At 36.8% G+C, this 18,864-nt stretch overlaps 1 protein-coding gene across 5 annotated transcripts in view; it reads left to right on the top strand.

Annotated features, from left to right (window-relative positions):
* Positions 1-14,720, top strand: part of USP45 (ubiquitin specific peptidase 45) — a 53,537-nt gene extending 38,817 nt beyond the window's left edge. The window contains exons 10-18 of one of the 5 annotated variants that reach the window (XM_010573358.1): positions 1,263-1,344; positions 2,341-2,432; positions 4,497-4,553; positions 5,889-6,032; positions 8,799-9,468; positions 11,166-11,263; positions 11,651-11,737; positions 12,213-12,366; positions 13,577-14,720. In XM_010573358.1, the coding sequence (XP_010571660.1) occupies positions 1,263-1,344; positions 2,341-2,432; positions 4,497-4,553; positions 5,889-6,032; positions 8,799-9,468; positions 11,166-11,263; positions 11,651-11,737; positions 12,213-12,366; positions 13,577-13,710 (1,518 nt within the window). In that variant the 3' untranslated portion in view covers positions 13,711-14,720. Of the gene's footprint in view, positions 1-1,262; positions 1,345-2,325; positions 2,433-4,496; positions 4,554-5,888; positions 6,033-8,798; positions 9,469-11,165; positions 11,264-11,650; positions 11,738-11,777; positions 12,097-12,212; positions 12,367-13,576 lie in introns of those variants that run through there. The other 4 variants (XM_010573357.1, XM_010573360.1, XM_010573361.1 and 1 more) reach the window with 4 other exon arrangements.
* Positions 14,721-18,864: the final 4,144 nt, after the last annotated feature.

Raw genomic sequence — 18,864 nt, 5'->3', positions numbered from 1 at the left:
TATGGTGCTCAACTTCATGAATTACCTATTGATTAGTCCCTCTTAGTATATTGTTGGCTTTAAGATGAACAAAGCTGAGCTGGGGCAGCGGGAGTTAATTCACAAGCCAGGTCACATACTCATAAGGTAGGAGTGTGACTTGGTCTGATGGGTGCCTGAACTGGAAACCAAACCTCCAACGCTGTCTGTCATCCTAACGCTTTTGTAATGTATGGCTTGAAAGTGTACTTTGCTGCCTGCAAGCAAGAGCTATTTATTATTCCTTTCCTGTTAGGACATAGGGTTTGAGTTACTTGCAGAAGGTTCGGTATCGCCATTTGTCTCTAGAATGGTACTTTGCTCTAAGTGTGACTTCAGTGACACATTTAATTACAAATGTCATTTGCACACTGGCACAGGAGGCTCGTACGTGTTACTAGAGTTTGTGGATTAGAAAGCAAGTACATTTGTGGGGGAAAAGGGAAGCGCGGGTCGTGCACGCTCCAGCGTTCCCTGTCAGGGGACCTGATTCATCCTCCGGCTTCCCTCTCCACAGCACGCCGAGGTCGGGCTGAGCCGCCTTTTGTACCAGCCTGTGCAATTCTGCTGCACAGAACTGGTACAGCCCTCAGGAATACAGCATCTCCTTGTGCCAGGGCAACTGAGAAACGGGGGGGAAGCTCCCCCTGTCTTGAGGTGCAGCTACAGCTCACCTGTATGTATGAATTTGCTTCTGATTCTTCTTTCAAAAATGTGGTTTTAGGATCTTTTGAACAAATGTTGATGACATTTATATGGATTCATAAAAAGTTTTGTATCTCTCTGAAGGTTTTCTCTGAAAATAACTCTGAAACGTACGGTGTTAGAAAATAAACAGAAGTAATAGAAATACTGGCCAAACACAGTCATTGAAGTCTGGCTATTAAAAGATACTCAGCTGCCTTCAAGTATTTTGTATCCTAGTCAGTCGTAACAGTCCATTCTTCAGTATATTTTTTCCCCACCCCCAACAGCGGAAAAAATGGATAGTATTTGATCACTGAAAATCTCATAGTTTCTTGATGACCTGTCGAATGCTCTACAACAGCTCCCTTTTTAAGGGGAGGAAATTTTTGGATGGTTTTGACACCGTTAGTGAATAACAACAGTAGTTTTAAAATATTAAATTATGCTTATTTTATGGAGATAAGAGTAGATAAAATCTAATCACATATTAATGGTTTTTAGAATGTTTACCCTTAAAATACTTGCTAAAGATTTGTTTGGTTTTTTTTTAATTATAGCGTATACAAACTGGTATCTTAAAAGCATTTAATAATCCAACTACTAAGACGGCAGATGAAGAAACTAGAAGAAAAGTCAAAGGTATGCAACTCTAGTGAAAACTTTTCAAAACGCACGTTTTTAAATACCATTTTCTTCAAAACTGACTATTGCAAACAACAGTCCCGAAGTACTCTAGTTACAAGCCTTGTAATATGTGTTATTCTAGTGCCACCTAGTGTGTATCTAAAGTATGGAGAGCTCAGTATGTGCTGACTTGCATCTTTGTATCCAGGATAAAGGCTTCCACTGTATTAATAATGCCTCTTTTAATGATAGATAGAATTTAATTTTGTTTTCTAAAATAGCCTGCTGCATCTTCAGGTTTGTTATGTAGCCAAAATTATTGTATCACTCAGAGAGGCCACTTTCCATAAATAAAACTGATTTCTGTCAGTTGACTGATACTGCGAGCACTCTAAATATGATTACAAAGCCAAGACAGGAAGCTCTTTCAAAAGAAGGCATGTTTTTTCAAAACAAGAGGTTTTAAATTAATTTTTTTGGTTCGTGTGTTTAAGCAAAACTTCTAATTTGGGGGATTTTGTTTTAATTAATGTCTTAATAATGATTAAGCTGTTTTGAAAGTCACCCTTCCCAAATCTACAACAGTTAAGGCATAGAGACATATTAGAACACACTTTTGTCTCATTTTTTAGAGTTTTATAGTTTCAAAAACCTTTTATAAAGGGTGACAACCTGTCTGCTACCCTAGTGTCTATATTAAGGCAATACAATATTATGTATTCAAAAGAAAACTGAGATTTTATTTAAAAGGCGGCTTCTTGAGAGATACAATATTATTATTCTGTTACAGTAGGTGGGGAAGGGAAGGATAAAAGGGAACCATCTCACTAAAATATTTTTAAATGTTGAGATAATACAGTATATGATGTATTAGTTATTGTATTGTGTTCAAAACATTTTGAATATGTTTAAAAATTGTGCTTTCGTAATATATCTTAGAATTTCGTTGTACTTATAGTGTGGCATTGGATCTGTTATTTTTCACATTTAAAAAAGGCAATGTTTTTTCAGCATATGGAAGAGAGGGTGTGAAGATGAACTTCATAGATAGGATCTTTGTTGGTGAATTGACTAGCACTGTCATGTGTGAGGAATGTGAAAATGTAGGTATTCTGGAACTTGGTTTGATGTGGAATAGATCACATACTGGTTTGATTACATTGTCTTGAAAGTATAAAATTGTATTGCCAATTTTATACTTGTTTGTTTGTTTGTCAAAACAAGACTTTATTGAAAGTCTCTCATTTAAAATGATTTATTCCTTCTTTAAAGCATTATCCTCCCAAACCTAAGAAGAGGGGTCCTTTGAATTCAAAAAGGATTCAAGTACTGGGCTTGATTTTACATCTAACTTAAGGCTGGAGGTTCCAAATTCTGTAATCATCTGTGTTACACCCCAATTTTATTTGATATTTTTAAAACACCTACCTATCTTAAAACATAAATCCTCCTGCCTGCTCTTCTGAGATATATCTGAAAATTGGGAATTACTTACTTTGAATTACTTTGAATTAGTATGAGTGGGGAAATGCTAAAATCACTCTTTTTTTCCTTGAAGTATTTTTGATAATTAACGTAGTAACGCTAATGAACAGCATATTCCTTTCATAATTAATATTACTGACATTTCATCATAAATGCTTTCCATGATCCTTTTAATTTTCTTTAACTTTGGAAGAGAAAAATCTTATTTGCATGACTTTTCTAATTGAATGTTACGTTTGTGTTTGGTTTAAAAAATTGTATTTCATATTATAAAGTAAAATCAATTAGTCTGAATAATTAAACACAGTCCTGCAGTGCCAGGTAAACTTCCCTGTGTGTGGTGTGTAGATTACAGTTCAATGTGCGACTAGTATCAATGAAGAACTTTGACTATATAAAAAATAGAGGTTGTATGTATTTTGCATGTCTCATTTATTTTTGCTGGATTTTTATATTCTGCCTGCACAGGACTCGGGAATTTGCTAGCTGTAGCCCTTTGAGGAAGTTTAGCATTTCCTTTCCTTAGCCTGCATTGGCAAAGATATTTTTGACTAACGTTTGTTCATGCAAACTCACTCTTTAGAGGAATCCCTGTTTGAACATCACTCGTCAGGCAGTCAGTCATCATAGTTGTAATAGTTTTGATCTCATTTATTGCTTTACTGGAATCTAAACTATGCTGAGACCTTCGTACAACAGGTAAAAATAAACCTACAGTCCATATCAAATGTCGCAGGTGGAAGATAGGGTCGCAACTGTAAGAGAAGGGCAGCAATGACAGTAATTGAGGGCATGACTGTGTTCAGTAACTTACATGTACAACATGATTTTTTTTTTTTTTTAAGGCCTTGTTTTTCAGCCTTTCCAGAGGTAAGATAAGTCAGTTTTGGAAGGAATTTGAGAACGGCAAGGGAGAGAGCTTAAGGAACAGGCTTGGATGAGATGTTCTAATCATAAAGACAGATGGAAAGTGCTGAGAGAGAATGTCTTTAGGTATGCTTTGCCAGATATTTCCAGTTACAGCTTAGATTTTATATCGCTTATAGACAGCAAAATAAAACTTGAGTACAGAAAATAAGGTTGGTGGTTTTTTTTTTTTCAATCCCTTTTTCCCCAGTAATTGGATTGGTTTCAACAATTACTAGTGCATGTTATGGTACGAAAAATTCTAATAAAGCTTTTGGCTGTAACCAGTAAGCTTGACTTAATCTTTTCTGAGAGCATCAGGTTAGAACCTGTCATCTAACTGTCATTGACCAGTCCTTGCTGCTTAACAGTGTATGAGGTCAAATGCCTGTGCAGAAGCGTACAGGATCAGGAAACTCTAAAGTTAGCTTTCTGCAAAACTGAACCATCTAGAAGGCCCACATGACTTGAAAATCTGTCTGGAGCGCAGAGAAACTGAGCATCACACTGCTTCTAGGTCTAGTTCGTGCCCAGATGAATGGCCTTGCCCTTTATGTCTGTATGCTGAAATTTTGTGCAGTGTTAGAAAGAAAATCAGAGCTAACTTAAAATAAATTAAAAAATGTTTGTGGGAAGTTCTTCATTGTAGTTTGATACATCTTGTAATTAGCTTTTTGTATAGTTTCTGATAATAATTTGATTAAAAAAAGAGCGCTATGTGCTAAACCCATATAATGTTCTTTGCATTTAATATGCATTTTCTCTTTTTCTTCAAGATTTCAACAGTAAAAGAACCTTTCATTGATCTTTCACTTCCTATAATAGAGGAGAGGGTAAGAAACAGAATACGTGATAAATAACTATTGCTTCCAGTGGATTGTTTTTACATACCTTTATGAAGATGTTTATGTGTATACACACAGTTTTGATTTCAAGCCTAAAGATGTATGTTTGTCCATAAATACATGTACTGTCTGTTCATTATGTGATTTTATTTATATATATAGACATACAATGTCTTAAGTGCATATATTTTTAAATTAGCCCAAACTTGGAACAAATAACCGTAGTAATTTACAGTGTATGTAAGTGTGATATTAGGTTAATTTAGTAGTAGTTTTTGTATATACTTGCATGAAAAGAATGATTATAAACTTTTTTTTTGAAGGTCCAGAAAGTTAGATTCTAGCCTATTGGTTTGCATCTAGAGAACCTGAGTCCCTTGGGCTGAAGCACACCTATGGGATGAGACAGTGTAAAAATGGGTAGACTTTGAATATATTTATTCTGGTGTTTTCGGCATTTTAGAGCATGCCTCCATTAGCTGCAGAGGAACTGTGTTCCTCTGAAGGCATATACTCTGGTTTTGCGGGACTTGGAGTTTTCATTTGGGGGGGGGGGGTTGGGAGTGGTTCTTCCCCCATCCTGCATATATTCATGTATATTTAAGGAAGAGTATTTAGTGTAATATTTAATCCGGTATAAAATGTACTCTTTTCCAAATACCAGTTTTGTTCATAGTAAATTCTTCATCTTTGTTGCTGCGTAGAGTGCAGATGTCTGGTGGGAGTTAAAGCTTTAAGAGCGTTTTGAGTATCTGGGCCCTTGTGCTTCCTGGCTCACTTGTGTAACACAGGAACTTCGTGGCTCTGTCTGAGAGAGAGATCTGCTGGCTTTTAGCAATCGCTGCCCTTACTTGAGGACATGCATTACTTTATGGTCGTCTCTTTCTTTTGTAGTCTAGATGTGCTGCTGCCATTAATGTGATGGGGGATGTGCGGCAGCTCCTTCATCACGTCATAAGGTGGTAGGCTGCACCAGAGACTGACTTACAGGGAGCTATGTCCCCTTTGATAAATTCACATCTCATACACCTATGGATGTGCTAGAATAGATTATTTGGTATGTATTCTGTACAGGAATTTTGTATCATTCCTATTTCTTGTGGCTCTCGGTTGATCCTTCAGAGATGTCGATTGTGAGTTTATGATAAATAAAATTAGAAAGTAGTCTTATACCACAATTCAGGGGCCAGTTAATTGGATTTATGTAGGCCACTATTTTCTAAAGTAAAGGAAAAAACCCACCTACATCCATCTTTTCTGTAGGTTGCAAAGGAATACAAAATTGGCATATTTCCTTTCCTAATTTCCTGTCTAATTTCTTAGGTTGCAAAACCTGTGCCTTTGGGAAGAACAGGTAAAGGTAAAAGTGTACAAGAGGCAGATCTTGGTCAGTATAACTGTTCTTCTATCACTACACTGAATAATCAACCCAAAATTGTGAAGAAACATGCTTTAACAAAAGATAAGGTAAGAACTTAAATACACTAACCAATCATCTGGAGTTTATTCTGAGGTTTCTAGGGCTACAGGGGTGGGAATTTTGACACCTATCAATGGGGGGCTTTTTTGTATACATATAGCTGACATAGACTTGTTTTAAAATATTTAGGTCATTATTAGTGTGAGAAAGGACAGTCATGGTGAACCACTTAGTTTTCAGTTACAGTGTTTCATTTGTAAGGAAAAAAAATAATCTGCAAGTTAGTGTCAATTCATGTTGCTCTTGGTTTTGTTGACTGCTTTTCTTTTGGTGTCCTCTTTGTTTCTGGTTGCAATCACAAGAACTGCAATGCTGGCTAAGAGAGCAGGCACGTCTGCGTTAGTGCCGTCCAAGGGATTAGGTGGCAGCAGAGCCTTACCGTCCATATAGGGCTATGTGGCCAGTTAGAATCTGTACTAGGAGAGACATGGAAAAATAGTGTGAATAATAGCGTTAATACTGATACATGCAAACACAATTACTGAAATGTTTTCAAAATTAAGAAAATAAAGTATGGATTCAATAAACTAGACTAGACAGACTAATATAAAGGAAGCAACAACTCTGCTTTCAATAGAATGGACAAAGTGACCTATGAAGTATGTCTGTGTAATTGGTGAGCTTTGTGATTCTCTGCTCCCCCTCCATCTTTTCAGACACGTATTTATCATTATTTTAGTATTTTTTAAAAATTATTTTCAGTGTAATATATCTGTTCTGTAGTAAACCTTCTAATTCAAAACAAACAATTGTTGAATTCAGTCAGTGTTTGTTGATATTCTGTGGCTTCAGTTCATCAGTTTGTAAGTTTGCTTGTGAAAATGGAGGTGTCCCATGGGTGGTTTTGTAGGTAACAGAGTACCTGAACACTCCTTGTTAGGCTTTTCTCCTGAAATGGGGAGCTTTACAATTTTAAGAATTTTTTGACTGCTGTTTGCATAATACCCCTAAACACTAACAGGAATTTCAGGCAAGTTCTTCTCACTTTTCTCTATTTATAAGGCAAACAGGCTTAACTGAGACAAAAAATGGTCCTAATGGAAAACAGTGTTTGTGGTTTCTAATGATTTTTATTAGGATTTTTTTTTTTTGCTAAAATGTTCACTTGCTTATAAGTTTAAGGACTTGAATTCTGAAGTTGTACATTTAATGTAAGTTTAAACCCTGTTTAAGAAAATATTCAGGAATATTTTTTGTCTTTCACATGGACTTCATTTGGACTTAAGTTCTTGCTTTAAGTTTAAAACTGAATATGTGCTTGAGGATTCTTCATTGATTGAGTCTATGGTATATATTTAAGAGAGAGACTGAACAAAGTTCAGTGCCTGCAAGTTAGGCAGTTACCTGTAGTGCCTTAGCATACACATGACCTGGAGTGGGATCCAAAACACAAACAGTCCAGAAACCCTCTCTACCAAAGGAGAAGCTACCTAATAGTCATTAGGAAATACTAAACCCAAAGCCCTGTCTCAGGTTACACCCTTGTTGCAGCTTAGGCACATGATCAAGTGTGCAGAAGGGTATTTCCCTCCACTTAGGATCCTGTGAAAGTTAGTTTCTGTAGTTCGTTCTGTGAAAGCACTGATGTGAGCTTAACTCGTGCTGTGTGTCTGTTTGTTTAAAGGTACTTTATTAATGCCAGGAAGTGGAAGATCCAAGTGCAGGGCTCCTGAAGCTCAGAGGGAATTACGAGCCTTATTTTAGGAACGTGCCTAGACTACAGCTTATGAGGTCATGGCAATTTTAGATTCTTGTACCTGGTATCTGAGTGAGTCCTACTGAAAGGGTCTGTGCCTTGTTGGGGACCATAAAAACTCTCCTGAATCAGGTCCTAACACACCAAATACATGTGAATAAAAAATGTAACTGAATAACCATATAAAAGACTGATAGGAGAAGAGAATGAGACAGAAGTAGAAAAAGGACATGTGGTAGAAACAAAGGAAAGGACAGGAAGAAGGATGTACAGACACTGTTATAGAAGAAAAGGCCTAAAAACCTCAAACTGTTGAGGTGAATGGAAAGATTCCCACTGGCATCACTGGAATTTTGATCCAACTCAGAAAAAGGAAAAAGCAAAGGGGAAGGAAAGTTGCTCATTTCTTTTGGAAAGCAGCCAAACAAAAGAAAGAAAAGAATCATGAACGTTTATAAATTACCTAAAATTATGACAGCTTTGGTTTTAATCTATAGGAGTAGTTTTCTGTGGCAGCAAAGTTTTTTTTTCTTCTTGCAATCTTGATAAAATAAAAAAAAATCATCTTCAGATAACATACAAATTAGCAAACATACTACTAGGGATGCTTTATTTAATTCTAAGACAACTGCCTACAAAGTGAGTTGAATTTTTTCTGGAGCTGCTCATCAGCTAAGGCCTCTGATGGGAGGCTAAGGGACTAGCTTAAACTTGAGGACCTCTTAGAAGCCTGTTAGATTAAGTGACTACCACTTGAAATGTGCCATCCACAGCTGTTACAAAGTGAATGTAATTAGTTGTAATTAGTTGTGGGAAGTATTGATCTCATAGTAAGTATAATGCTCTTAGCTGACTGGGGTGTAGGTTTCTAATCCTAAATTGGTTTAAAAAGATCTTAAGGAAATCAGCTAGCTTAAACATGTGAGAGAGAGAAAGAATATAAAATAATAGGTTTAATTTGCTTTGAATTTGTCCTGTTTCAAAAGCTATGCTAGATCACAGATCTGTTTTCTGTTTCTCCCCTATATTACTGAAATAATAATGCCATAATTTACAGAATCAATTGAACCAGGAAAGACGGCTTGCCAGAAAAGCTTCCTCTAATGAAGAAGAAAGAAGTCCTGTTATCATGCAGGAAAAAACCAAAAAGCTTGAGCTGGAAGGTAGCTCTGGTGTCCTGTACTCCAAAGACACAGCTGCTGACTCCGCTGTAAATGGAAGTCAGACGGATGGCAGTGAGAAGGAAGCCAGCCGCTCTGAAAGCAGCTTTGATGCAGACAGTGAAGCCTCAGAAAGCGAAAGTGCTTCTAAGCAAAAAGCTTTCAGCCTGTCCACCAACACGTCTGGTTTGCACGTCAACCACATAAATGTTAAAATGCCGCACAACAAACCAAGTGATAGTAATGAAGAGATGATTTCCAGTGCCATATCCAAACTCAGCTTCTGTGATACTATAAATGGAGATAAAAAATCAAGCCGTGGAGATCCGGCAGTAGGTTTATCGAATAATTCCATGTTCTCAGTAGACAAATCCCCGCTCTCCCAAAACCCTCAAAATGCTTTCCAGACGCTTTCCCAAAGCTACATAACTAGCTCAAAGGAATGTTCTGTTCAGTCCTGCCTTTACCAGTTCACCTCTGTAGAGCTCCTAATGGGGAACAACAAGCTTTTATGTGAGAGCTGCACAGAAAGGAAACAGAAGTATCAGAAGAGAACCAACTCCACAGGTACAGTGCTTCTATCTGCCTGGACACTTTACAAAACCGCCTGTCAAAACCTGCGCACTCGCTGCGGTTTCATTGCTCCAGCATGGGCCTCCCCCTTGTGGTTAAGTAGCAAATGTCTCCCCAGGCAGAACTTCCTTGTAACAACTTAAAACTTCATCCTGCAAAGGCAACAAGACTAAATTTCATATTAGAACATAATCGTGGATGTAACTTAGAATTTATTTTGCATCTCTTCTGTATTTTATCTAAGATAAGTAATTTAAAGATGACCATAAACTGAATAGGCGCCTCATTCGATACTAATCTTTGCTGCTGTTTCTGTTCTTTACAATCCTAGAAGCTTTGAAATAAATGCTGTAATATTCAGCTCTAGCAACTTACATACTCAGGGAAGTAATGTAATTAAGTATATAAGAGGGGCAAAAAAAGACACTTGTAATGAAGAGGGAAAAAAAAATGCAAAGATTTGTAAGAAGAACTACCTTCTTAAGACAATGTTTTCCTCAATGCTTGTATAGCCCAAGCAGACCATTAGGGTTCACTCAGTAAGAAAAGCAATTTAAATCTAATGAAAAATAAACCTTTAAAAAGGACTGGAGGATTTTCTTTTGATGTATAGTAATTCAGAAGGATAAAAAAATAAAGCTCTTCTGAGTATTTGTAAATAAAATATAAAGGGAAGTCTTACAGTAACAAAAAATTGCCCATTTGCTGTGCATTTATAGATAACTGGAGAGATACAAGTTAAGCATGAGTAAATTAAAAAAAATTAATCTAAAAATAGTATTTTGTAATCATTCATTTATCATTATTGGACTGAGAGTTAAGTGCTATATAAATATTACTTTGGTTCCATGCACACAGTGAAAAATCAAAAAGGAAAATCAGTTCACAGCTAATCATTATTAATTCCTTCTAAAAAAGATTTAAGAAGTCACCTACTTTTACATGAAATGCTCCATTCTACCTCAAATGAAATATTTTCCTTTGAATATGTGTAAAACCAGTAAATTATTTTTTTCAGAAAAAAAAAATGCTGGTGGCACGTTTCCTTTTACTGTATAGCTAACCACAGAGCTACTTTTGGTAAAAGCCAAGGGTTCAATTCCTGGTTCTGCACCGCAGGGGGACTGGAGTCCACATATCCCAATCCTGTGTGCTGAAGCCAGCAGGTTATGAGGCACCCTGAAGTAGATACCCCTCCTCAGACCTCTCTTAAATAAGCCCAAAGTATGTAGTCATTCAGAAAGAACTGAAGAATGGAAAATTAATCTCTATGTCACTGGTTAGGACATTAGCATAGATAGACAGAGACCTGCGTCTTCCATTTCTTGTTCCAGTGATCATCCATTTATTCCAGGTGAAATGGCATTCACAGGAAAGTTGGGTGCTATAGTAAAAGACGATGTAGGTATCTCAGTGTGCAAGCTGACTTAGATAGTGTATGTGCTTCCAACTTTTGATCTGATTTGCAAAGGACAGGCTAAAATAATGCTCAGATTTGGCAGATTATGTTTATTAAAAATGAGAAAAATGAGAAAATATTTTTCTGTTACTCCACAAAATTTCTCTTGCATTTTACATAACATGTACAAAATCATTGCAACATAGATCTATTCTGTCAGATGTTTAAAAAATACCTAAATTCTGTGTGGCTGCCTTCACTTTACAAATTATTTTGATATTCATAAATACAGAAAAGAAAACAGAAGGTGTTTACACAAATGCTCGGAAACAGCTGCTGATTTCTTCAGTTCCTGCTATTCTTATTCTCCATCTGAAAAGATTCCACCAGGTAAAAGGCCAAAACCCTCTTGTATATTCCTCTGCCCCATGGGTGGACACGCAATTCTTTAAGTGTTATTGTGCATACTGATACTTGCTTTTTATATGGAGAACTGGTAGAACCACTATTTGAAACAGGCATATGGGTTTTTTTGACTGTCTGCTACCTTCAGAGTGCATTTTGCCGTTCAGATGTATCCAGGGAAACCTCTTACGTGTCCATCATGCTTATGTGTAGTAGGCACTGTATTGAAAACATAACAAAGAACGTTTAAATCAGTTACAATCTTATTCTTGGTTTTGGTTTATTTCAATGTACAGTAATACACCTTAGCTTTAAAAAGCTTTCTAGTAAAAATACTTATTTTACAGTCTTTTTTTTCCTTTTCTTTTGAAGGCTGGTTTGAGTCTACGGAAAGTGAATAGGCATGTGGATTTCCCACTGATTTTAGACTTAGCACCATTTTGTGCTGCATCTTGCAAGGTACCCATTCCAAATCTTTATTTTTATTGTACTTCAACAGTTGTTGTCCTGAGCACAAGTTAAACTGGATTGATGCCGCTGCTGCAAGATGATGATGATGATGATTATTCTTTCCTTTCCTAGAGAAATTATAGAGTGAATGTTTTCAAGTAGTATCCTGAGATCAGAATTGTAACTAACTGAAATTCCATTCATATCAAGAGTATCACGGATGTTAACTAGTATTAGTTAAGATATGGTGCCCTGATGGCGTTAGTCTATCTAACAGCATTAAGGACAAGTATTGCTGCTTCCATGGTAACTAAATTAAATTAATAGACTATTGAGTATTTTTAATAGATGTATTTCACTATTGGAAATGCTGTAGATGTCTGTTTGCTTCTTTTAAAGTAATACTATTGATAGCTAGTTAAGATATCTGTAAAATTCATCGTGAAATTATTTCTCTTTGTTTTCTGTGTTTCTGGGAATGCAGAATGTGACGGATGGTGCAAGAGTGCTATATAGTCTTTATGGAATAGTGGAGCACAGTGGGTCAATGAGAGGTGGTCATTATGCAGCGTATGTGAAAGTCAGGACACCCTCCAAGAAATTACTAGAGCATATTTCTACCACTAAAAATGTTCTGGGTATGTACAAACAGAGCCTCCTTTCTCTGTAAGTAAAACCAAAAGCAACCACTGGCTACAGCTCCTTATCCTTAAGGGGATTTATAGCAAATAATTGTTTTAGCTCAGAATATTCTTTTATTTTTAGGGCCAGAATATTATGCTATTTTTTTGCTGTTACACCCAGTGCATGACCTACTTCTGTATTAACCCCATGTAGAGCTGAGTGACTAATGGAATCTTGGTTCAGTTATTAAACAGAGAATTGATGGAAAACTCTCCTCTCTTTCCTAGTCAAAATAATATATCCAGATGAATAGTTGTGCCCCGTAAAATGTAATTATTTGGCGTATTTGAAAATGTTCTAGTACAACAGCTGAATCCATGACAATTAAAATTAAATTTTCTGTATATTTGAGCATTTTACATATCGTAGGATTGGAATTCTTTTAATGCTTAAAAATCTGGATTACTCTGGTTTAATGTGAACAGCAAGAAACTTTTTCATGGACGACACGAGCTTTGCTGTAGGGTTTCTGTTGGTATCTTGAAAACAATACACTAGTTCTTATTAATATGTTTTGGATATGCAGAATAAAATAATATTCTAGGATAGAAACTGTTAGTGAATGATTTGTGGAGGCAACAGTGTTGAGCTGTCAGAGTAAGGTAAATATATTTACTGTTTCCCTTCATGGGGGGAGTGAGAACCAAGCACTATGCCGTCTATCCTGTGGAGTGTCACTTTGCATTTGAAGCTCACTTCCCAAAAGGAGAAGTTTTTGTATTATTTTTGAAATCAAAGTCTCCCTCAGTCTTATGCTTCCCTTGCAATGATTATTAGAACAGATTAGATCTTTTTGTGTTCTTAATTTCACACTGGTCCACTGGTTGGCTTTTGAAATATGATTTTTTTTTCTATGTCAAAACTGGTTGTGAGCTAGTATAACTTACTGTTAGAACCCAGCAAGCTGTACTTGAAATGTCTTAGGCTTTTTGAAAAAATATGAAAAAAGTGATGGCAGTGTACATTTTTAAGCACTGTCTTCCACCAGTTTCTCTTCCAGTACTCTTTGACATGTAAGTTTCAAACTACAAATATTGGACTGCATCTAAGTTATGAGTTATTCTTGTGGGTTAGAAGCTTCTCTTACTTTTTGAAATATCCACTGTATTTGTTTGATGATGATGTGAAAGACAAGAAATAATTTATTTTGCTTTTGCATTTCAGGTTTAAAAGAAGCCATGGGAGCATCAGGAGGACAGTGGGTGTATGTTAGTGATGCCCATGTTCAGATGGTTCCAGAATCAAGAGTACTAAATGCACAAGCATATCTACTTTTTTATGAAAGATTATTATATTAATTCTCAGCAACTTAATTTAAAATATGTTAGTGGTTATTTAGTTTATCTTATTTAAAGCTGCAGTGGTAAGAGTACCTGTAAATATTGTGCCTTTATCTCGTAGAGAATTTATCGTATGTTGACTCTGAAGTTCAGTCAAGCTATTACAAATATCTGAACGGTTCTCTTAAAAGTATGCACTTTGCCAAATATTTAAAATTCCTGGATTCATTAAAATACAGTACCATTAGAATGTAAGATGATGTCCTATCCTACTGAGGTCTATGGAAAGTTTGTTTTTTATTTTAATAAAGATAAGCTTTCACCCATAGTTTTACAACAGTTGAGAATAAAAATACTGATAGTGTTAAGTGCCTGGATTTGCTGGTGTACAGTAACAATATAAAGTATTTCAACTTTTTGTGATCTAGTTTAGATCCTTCCCATCACTGGGTTGGATGTCAGCTGTCAAGATTTCTGCAAACAAGAACCTGTCAAATCGTGTCGCTTCCACATGTAGTAATTGGAAAGCACAGTGCTTCCAGAATGGAGTAACAACAGCTGTCTCTGGGTGCTGCTGCAGTGCACTTTCCCAAAAGAGATGGGAATAGATTAGGAAAACATGGCTTCCATAAAGTGACAGTGAATCCTCAGATACCTGGCCAGTACCCTTTCAGCTGTCTCCAACTGGCACTGGTATAGCAATGTACTCCTGTTCCAATATAAATATATACTTGTTGTGCATATGTATATCCTTGGATATATACACACACACACGTGTGTGTGTGGACACCACAAATCCATGAATATATATTGTCATTTTACCTACTAGGAAAAAGAATTGCAAATACTTCTGTATTTAGTAAATTTTCAACTTCATAATTATGAGAATGTACAGCATATAAGCTTGGTATGAATATGTATGGAGTTTAAGTGTAACTAGATAATTCTGTTACTTTTGGTTCTAAACATGAATTTGTTTATCTGTTCCTGAATACTTTTCTCACAGGAATAATAAACTATAAATTATTTTTGCACTGTGTGTGTGAGTTGGACAGTAAATGATTACTTTTGCCCTCTGATAAAATGTCTGGACTTCCCTTTGCCATCAGTGGAGGACAGCAGGTGTCCCGGTGGTAGAACTTTTTTCTGTACCCTGGTGGCAGAACTTTCTTCTGTATCCTGTTTGACTGCCCTGTTTTGAGTTGTTACTTCTTTTGGTAATTTCTCATTTCCATCTTAGTAATAGATACATTTTAAGGTCAGAATCTGATGACTACTTTGAAGCTATGTGGTAATTAATTTATTTAATAAGCAGTTACTTAAATACAGATGACTTCTCTAACAGTTCCATCCTGTCCAACTTGCTCTTTGGTAAAGAAAAGACTATGTTTATTTCTGCTTACTGTTTTCTTTTATGGAAAGGTTTTTTGGTGGAAAAAAAATGCTATCCCTATTACTATCTCTACCATGTATTGTCATACCTACTTGCATGACTTTCCTATTCTCTAGTTCCATTTCAGAGCTTCATCCCACTTGCATTCATTCTTTTGCATAAGAAAATAGCAAAACCTGCCGTAGTTGCCTTTGCTCAAACTGAGGAGGTATATTTTATAGTCATATTACTTGTATGTACTTGTGCAGGCAGTAAGGATTGTTAGGCGATAAAACTGATTGTCATAACAGAGTGAGACCCTGGTTGCACAGGATTTTATTTTCCAAAGGAAAACTCCTTTGTTTAGGTCAAAATCAGGCTATGTGTTTTGGCCAATGCAATAATTTTTTCCCTCCACAGATTAAAATTGTCTCAGTCTACTCAAAAGTAGTAAAACTCAGAGAAACCAAGCAGTCAACTTTAGCCATCTGTATTCTAACTAAACACATCTTAACCTGAGTCTACACTAAGAAAGAAAGAAAGAAAAAAAATGTTTAGACTAGAGTTGGTAAAAATACACTAAGTCTTTTTTACCTCCTTACCTTCCCATACCCTTCATCCAGCTACACCCACCTCCTCCCTCTTTGCATATAGCTTATCAAAACTCAGAATTAGTTCTGGGCAAAAGTCACAGCAAATACCAACTAAGTTACAGAAGTGAAACACAGTCGTGCTAGGAGACCACAGATGGAGTGTATTTCATCCACCTTAAAGCAGACAGACTGACTAGATGAGGCCTGAAGTTCCTAGTTTTGCTGACTTCTGTAAAACTACTGAAGTACCTATATTAACTTCCTACTTTTTAGCCTAGAACTGCCTCCCTAGAGTACAAAACTAGGACAGAAACAGAACAAGGTTCTTAACCTGTTAATTCTTACTTTAGTGCTATTTTCGGGAAACTCTTGAGGTGGTCTTCACTTCTCTTTAACCAGAGTTCACACTTCACACACTGTTTGGCCCACTGAAATCTTCCCAAGTGGACATACTGACTAGGATCCCATGAAAGACACTGGCAGGATTATTTCCTCATTAACAGCCAGGGAACATTTCCTTGCTATTAAGGTATTTTATAGAACATGGAGAGAAAATGGCGTGAAAAAAGCCAACGTCTTTATTTAAGACAGCCATCATTGTTGCTCCTGGATGAGGCTTCCTGAGTTGAAATAAAAAGCAGTGTTAGCAGCAACTCCAGGAAGTTCAGAGTCAGGAACAGGTATGAAAATATTTTAGAGTGAAACATTCTCTAAAAATGAGGGCAACAGGTGAAGTTACACGTTTAGAATGAACAAATGATGACTAACATGAGACATCGTATACCATTTTAGATGCAAGTCACCCTTAGTGTGTCCTTTTGATTGTACATAAATATGCATACTGAAGACTTGTTATAGTTTCTTATCAGGAATTGCAAGACGGGGCGAGAGCATTCCAGGAAAATGGGTGTACATCCTATAGTTCCTAAAATGTTAAACGTGACTCTCGAGGCTATTTGCCAAGTCTAGGAACTTGCAGTTTCCTGCAACTGCCAGATGCGTGCATGCTATTGAAAAGCTATGTGTTTTCAGAACTTAACTGAAAGGCTCTCAAGTTTAAGACTCTCCTTAAAATATCTTCTGTTTCCAGACAAAAAATCTTTTCAGGCTTACAGCATCTACTCTTCATACAGCTACACCATACCTTTGTCGTACCCCCACCACCCTGAGAAAGTGCAGTAGCCTGCTTTTTCATGTGGAATAGCTTACAAACGGCTTTTTCTTCATCCCACCCTTCTCAAAAGGTGCCATGGTTTAACCCCAGCCAGTACCTAAGTACCACACAGCTGCTCACTCACTCCCTGCCCTCCTCCCAGTGGGATGGGGGAGAGAATCAGGGAAGTAAAAAACAAAAAAAGGTAAAACTCGTGGGTTGAGATAAGAACAGTTTAATAGAACAGAAAGGAAGAAACTAATAATTATAACAACAATAATAAAATGACAATAATAGTAATAAAAGGATTGGAATATACAAAACAAGCGATGCACAATGCAATTGCTCACCACTCGCCAACCGATGCCCAGTCAGTTCCTGAGCAGCAATTCCCCCCCCAGCCAACTCCCCCCAGTTTATATACTGGGCATGATGTCACACAGTATGGAATATTCCTTTGGCCAGTTTGGGTCAGCTGTCCTGGCTGTGTCCCCTCCCAACTTCTTGTGCCCCTCCGGCCTTCGTGCTGGCTGGACATGAGAAGCTGAAAAATCCTTGGCTTAGTCTAAACACTACTTAGCAACAACTGACAACATCAGTGTGTTATCAACATTATTCTCATACTGAACCCAAAACATAACACTATACCAGCTACTAGGAAGAAAATCAACTCTCTCCCAGCTGAAACCAGGACACAACAGCACCACCACTGTTTTCTTCCTCAGCCTCATCTGTTCTTTATGTTTTTGGGATCTCCATAAGCCTCTGTGTCAATGTCTTTTCTTTCATCAATCCTTAACCATAACATGATGTTTCCTAGTCCCATCAACTAGCAAAACTTTTCCCGGAAGAGCTACTGTAACTATAGTCTTGCCTCTCCCTACCACCACACTGGCTCTACCCTACAGACTGCAATACAGGTATCTGAGAAAAGCTGTGACTCCTGAGCAGCTCTCTGCTGACCAGTCACAAGACAGTGCCTTTAGAACAATGAGAAAGAAAGCAAAGTAAACAGTTCCTCACTCTTCAGTAAGTAAACCTAAATTATGAGAAGTACTTGATTTGCATATGGACAACTGGAAACTGCTACAAAAGTTTCCCCAGAGCAGAGGCATTAACAAAGACGGCTAAGGAGTTAGTCCAGATTATAGAGTCTTTCTCCTCAGAAAGAACTTATGTTATCTTTAGATTTATATACCATTTATGCTGAATACAGCAAAAAGTGATGAGGAGATTTATAATACTAACCTATCTACACCAATACCTGTACAGACATCATGTTTGTATGTCTGTTCTCCTAAGAGAGGGCTATAAACACTTAATGGTGAAGTAAAACCAAACAAAAAACCAAACCCTCAACTTCTCTGCCAGAAATGCATACACTGTAATCATCTTTGTTTAGCAAATGAAATCCATGCAGTCTGCCAAACCTTCTGCCCCCCATTCCCATCTACACTGTCTGTGTGTATCAATGAACTGCTCCTGCTCATGCATTTCAAGTGGTAGCAGGTAAGAGTGGTTTATAAATTCATTAAAAAAGGCTGAAATGTCTTAACTTTACCGTTTACTTCTCTTTGGACTTTTTTTTTTATACTAACACAAACTGAATCATAAATGGACATGAAATTAATGCATCTGCGTTCTCAACCCATTACAAAAATCTTATTTGAACATATTAGGAACAAACTAAGATTTGGAAAGGAATAATTTCTTGAGAGGAAACTTTAAGATGTATTAAAATGGGAACAAAGCATTTGAATACAAATCTTGTGTTAGCAAAAATTAGCAAATCCAAAAGTGGTAGCATACTTCACAAAACAGCTTCACAGCAGCCCTGCTTTTATATTCCTCAGTTTTCATCAGCTGGAAACTTTTTTGCTGTGCCCTGTATACATCAATGCATTTGTACAAAGATTTATGTATCTATGTGAAAGAGATGCCACATATTTTCAGAACCATTTCAGTCTAACTATTTTAGAATGGATTATTTTTGCTTCTGTATTTACTGTGTCCTAGGATGTCATTTTGCCAGCTGTTTTAGCTGTTTTTACCTC

Source organism: Haliaeetus leucocephalus, unplaced genomic scaffold, assembly GCF_000737465.1.
Source record: "Haliaeetus leucocephalus isolate CR32 unplaced genomic scaffold, Haliaeetus_leucocephalus-4.0 Scaffold384, whole genome shotgun sequence".
NCBI classification, from domain to species: domain Eukaryota; kingdom Metazoa; phylum Chordata; class Aves; order Accipitriformes; family Accipitridae; genus Haliaeetus; species Haliaeetus leucocephalus.
This window is presented reverse-complemented; position numbering and strand designations above follow the sequence as displayed.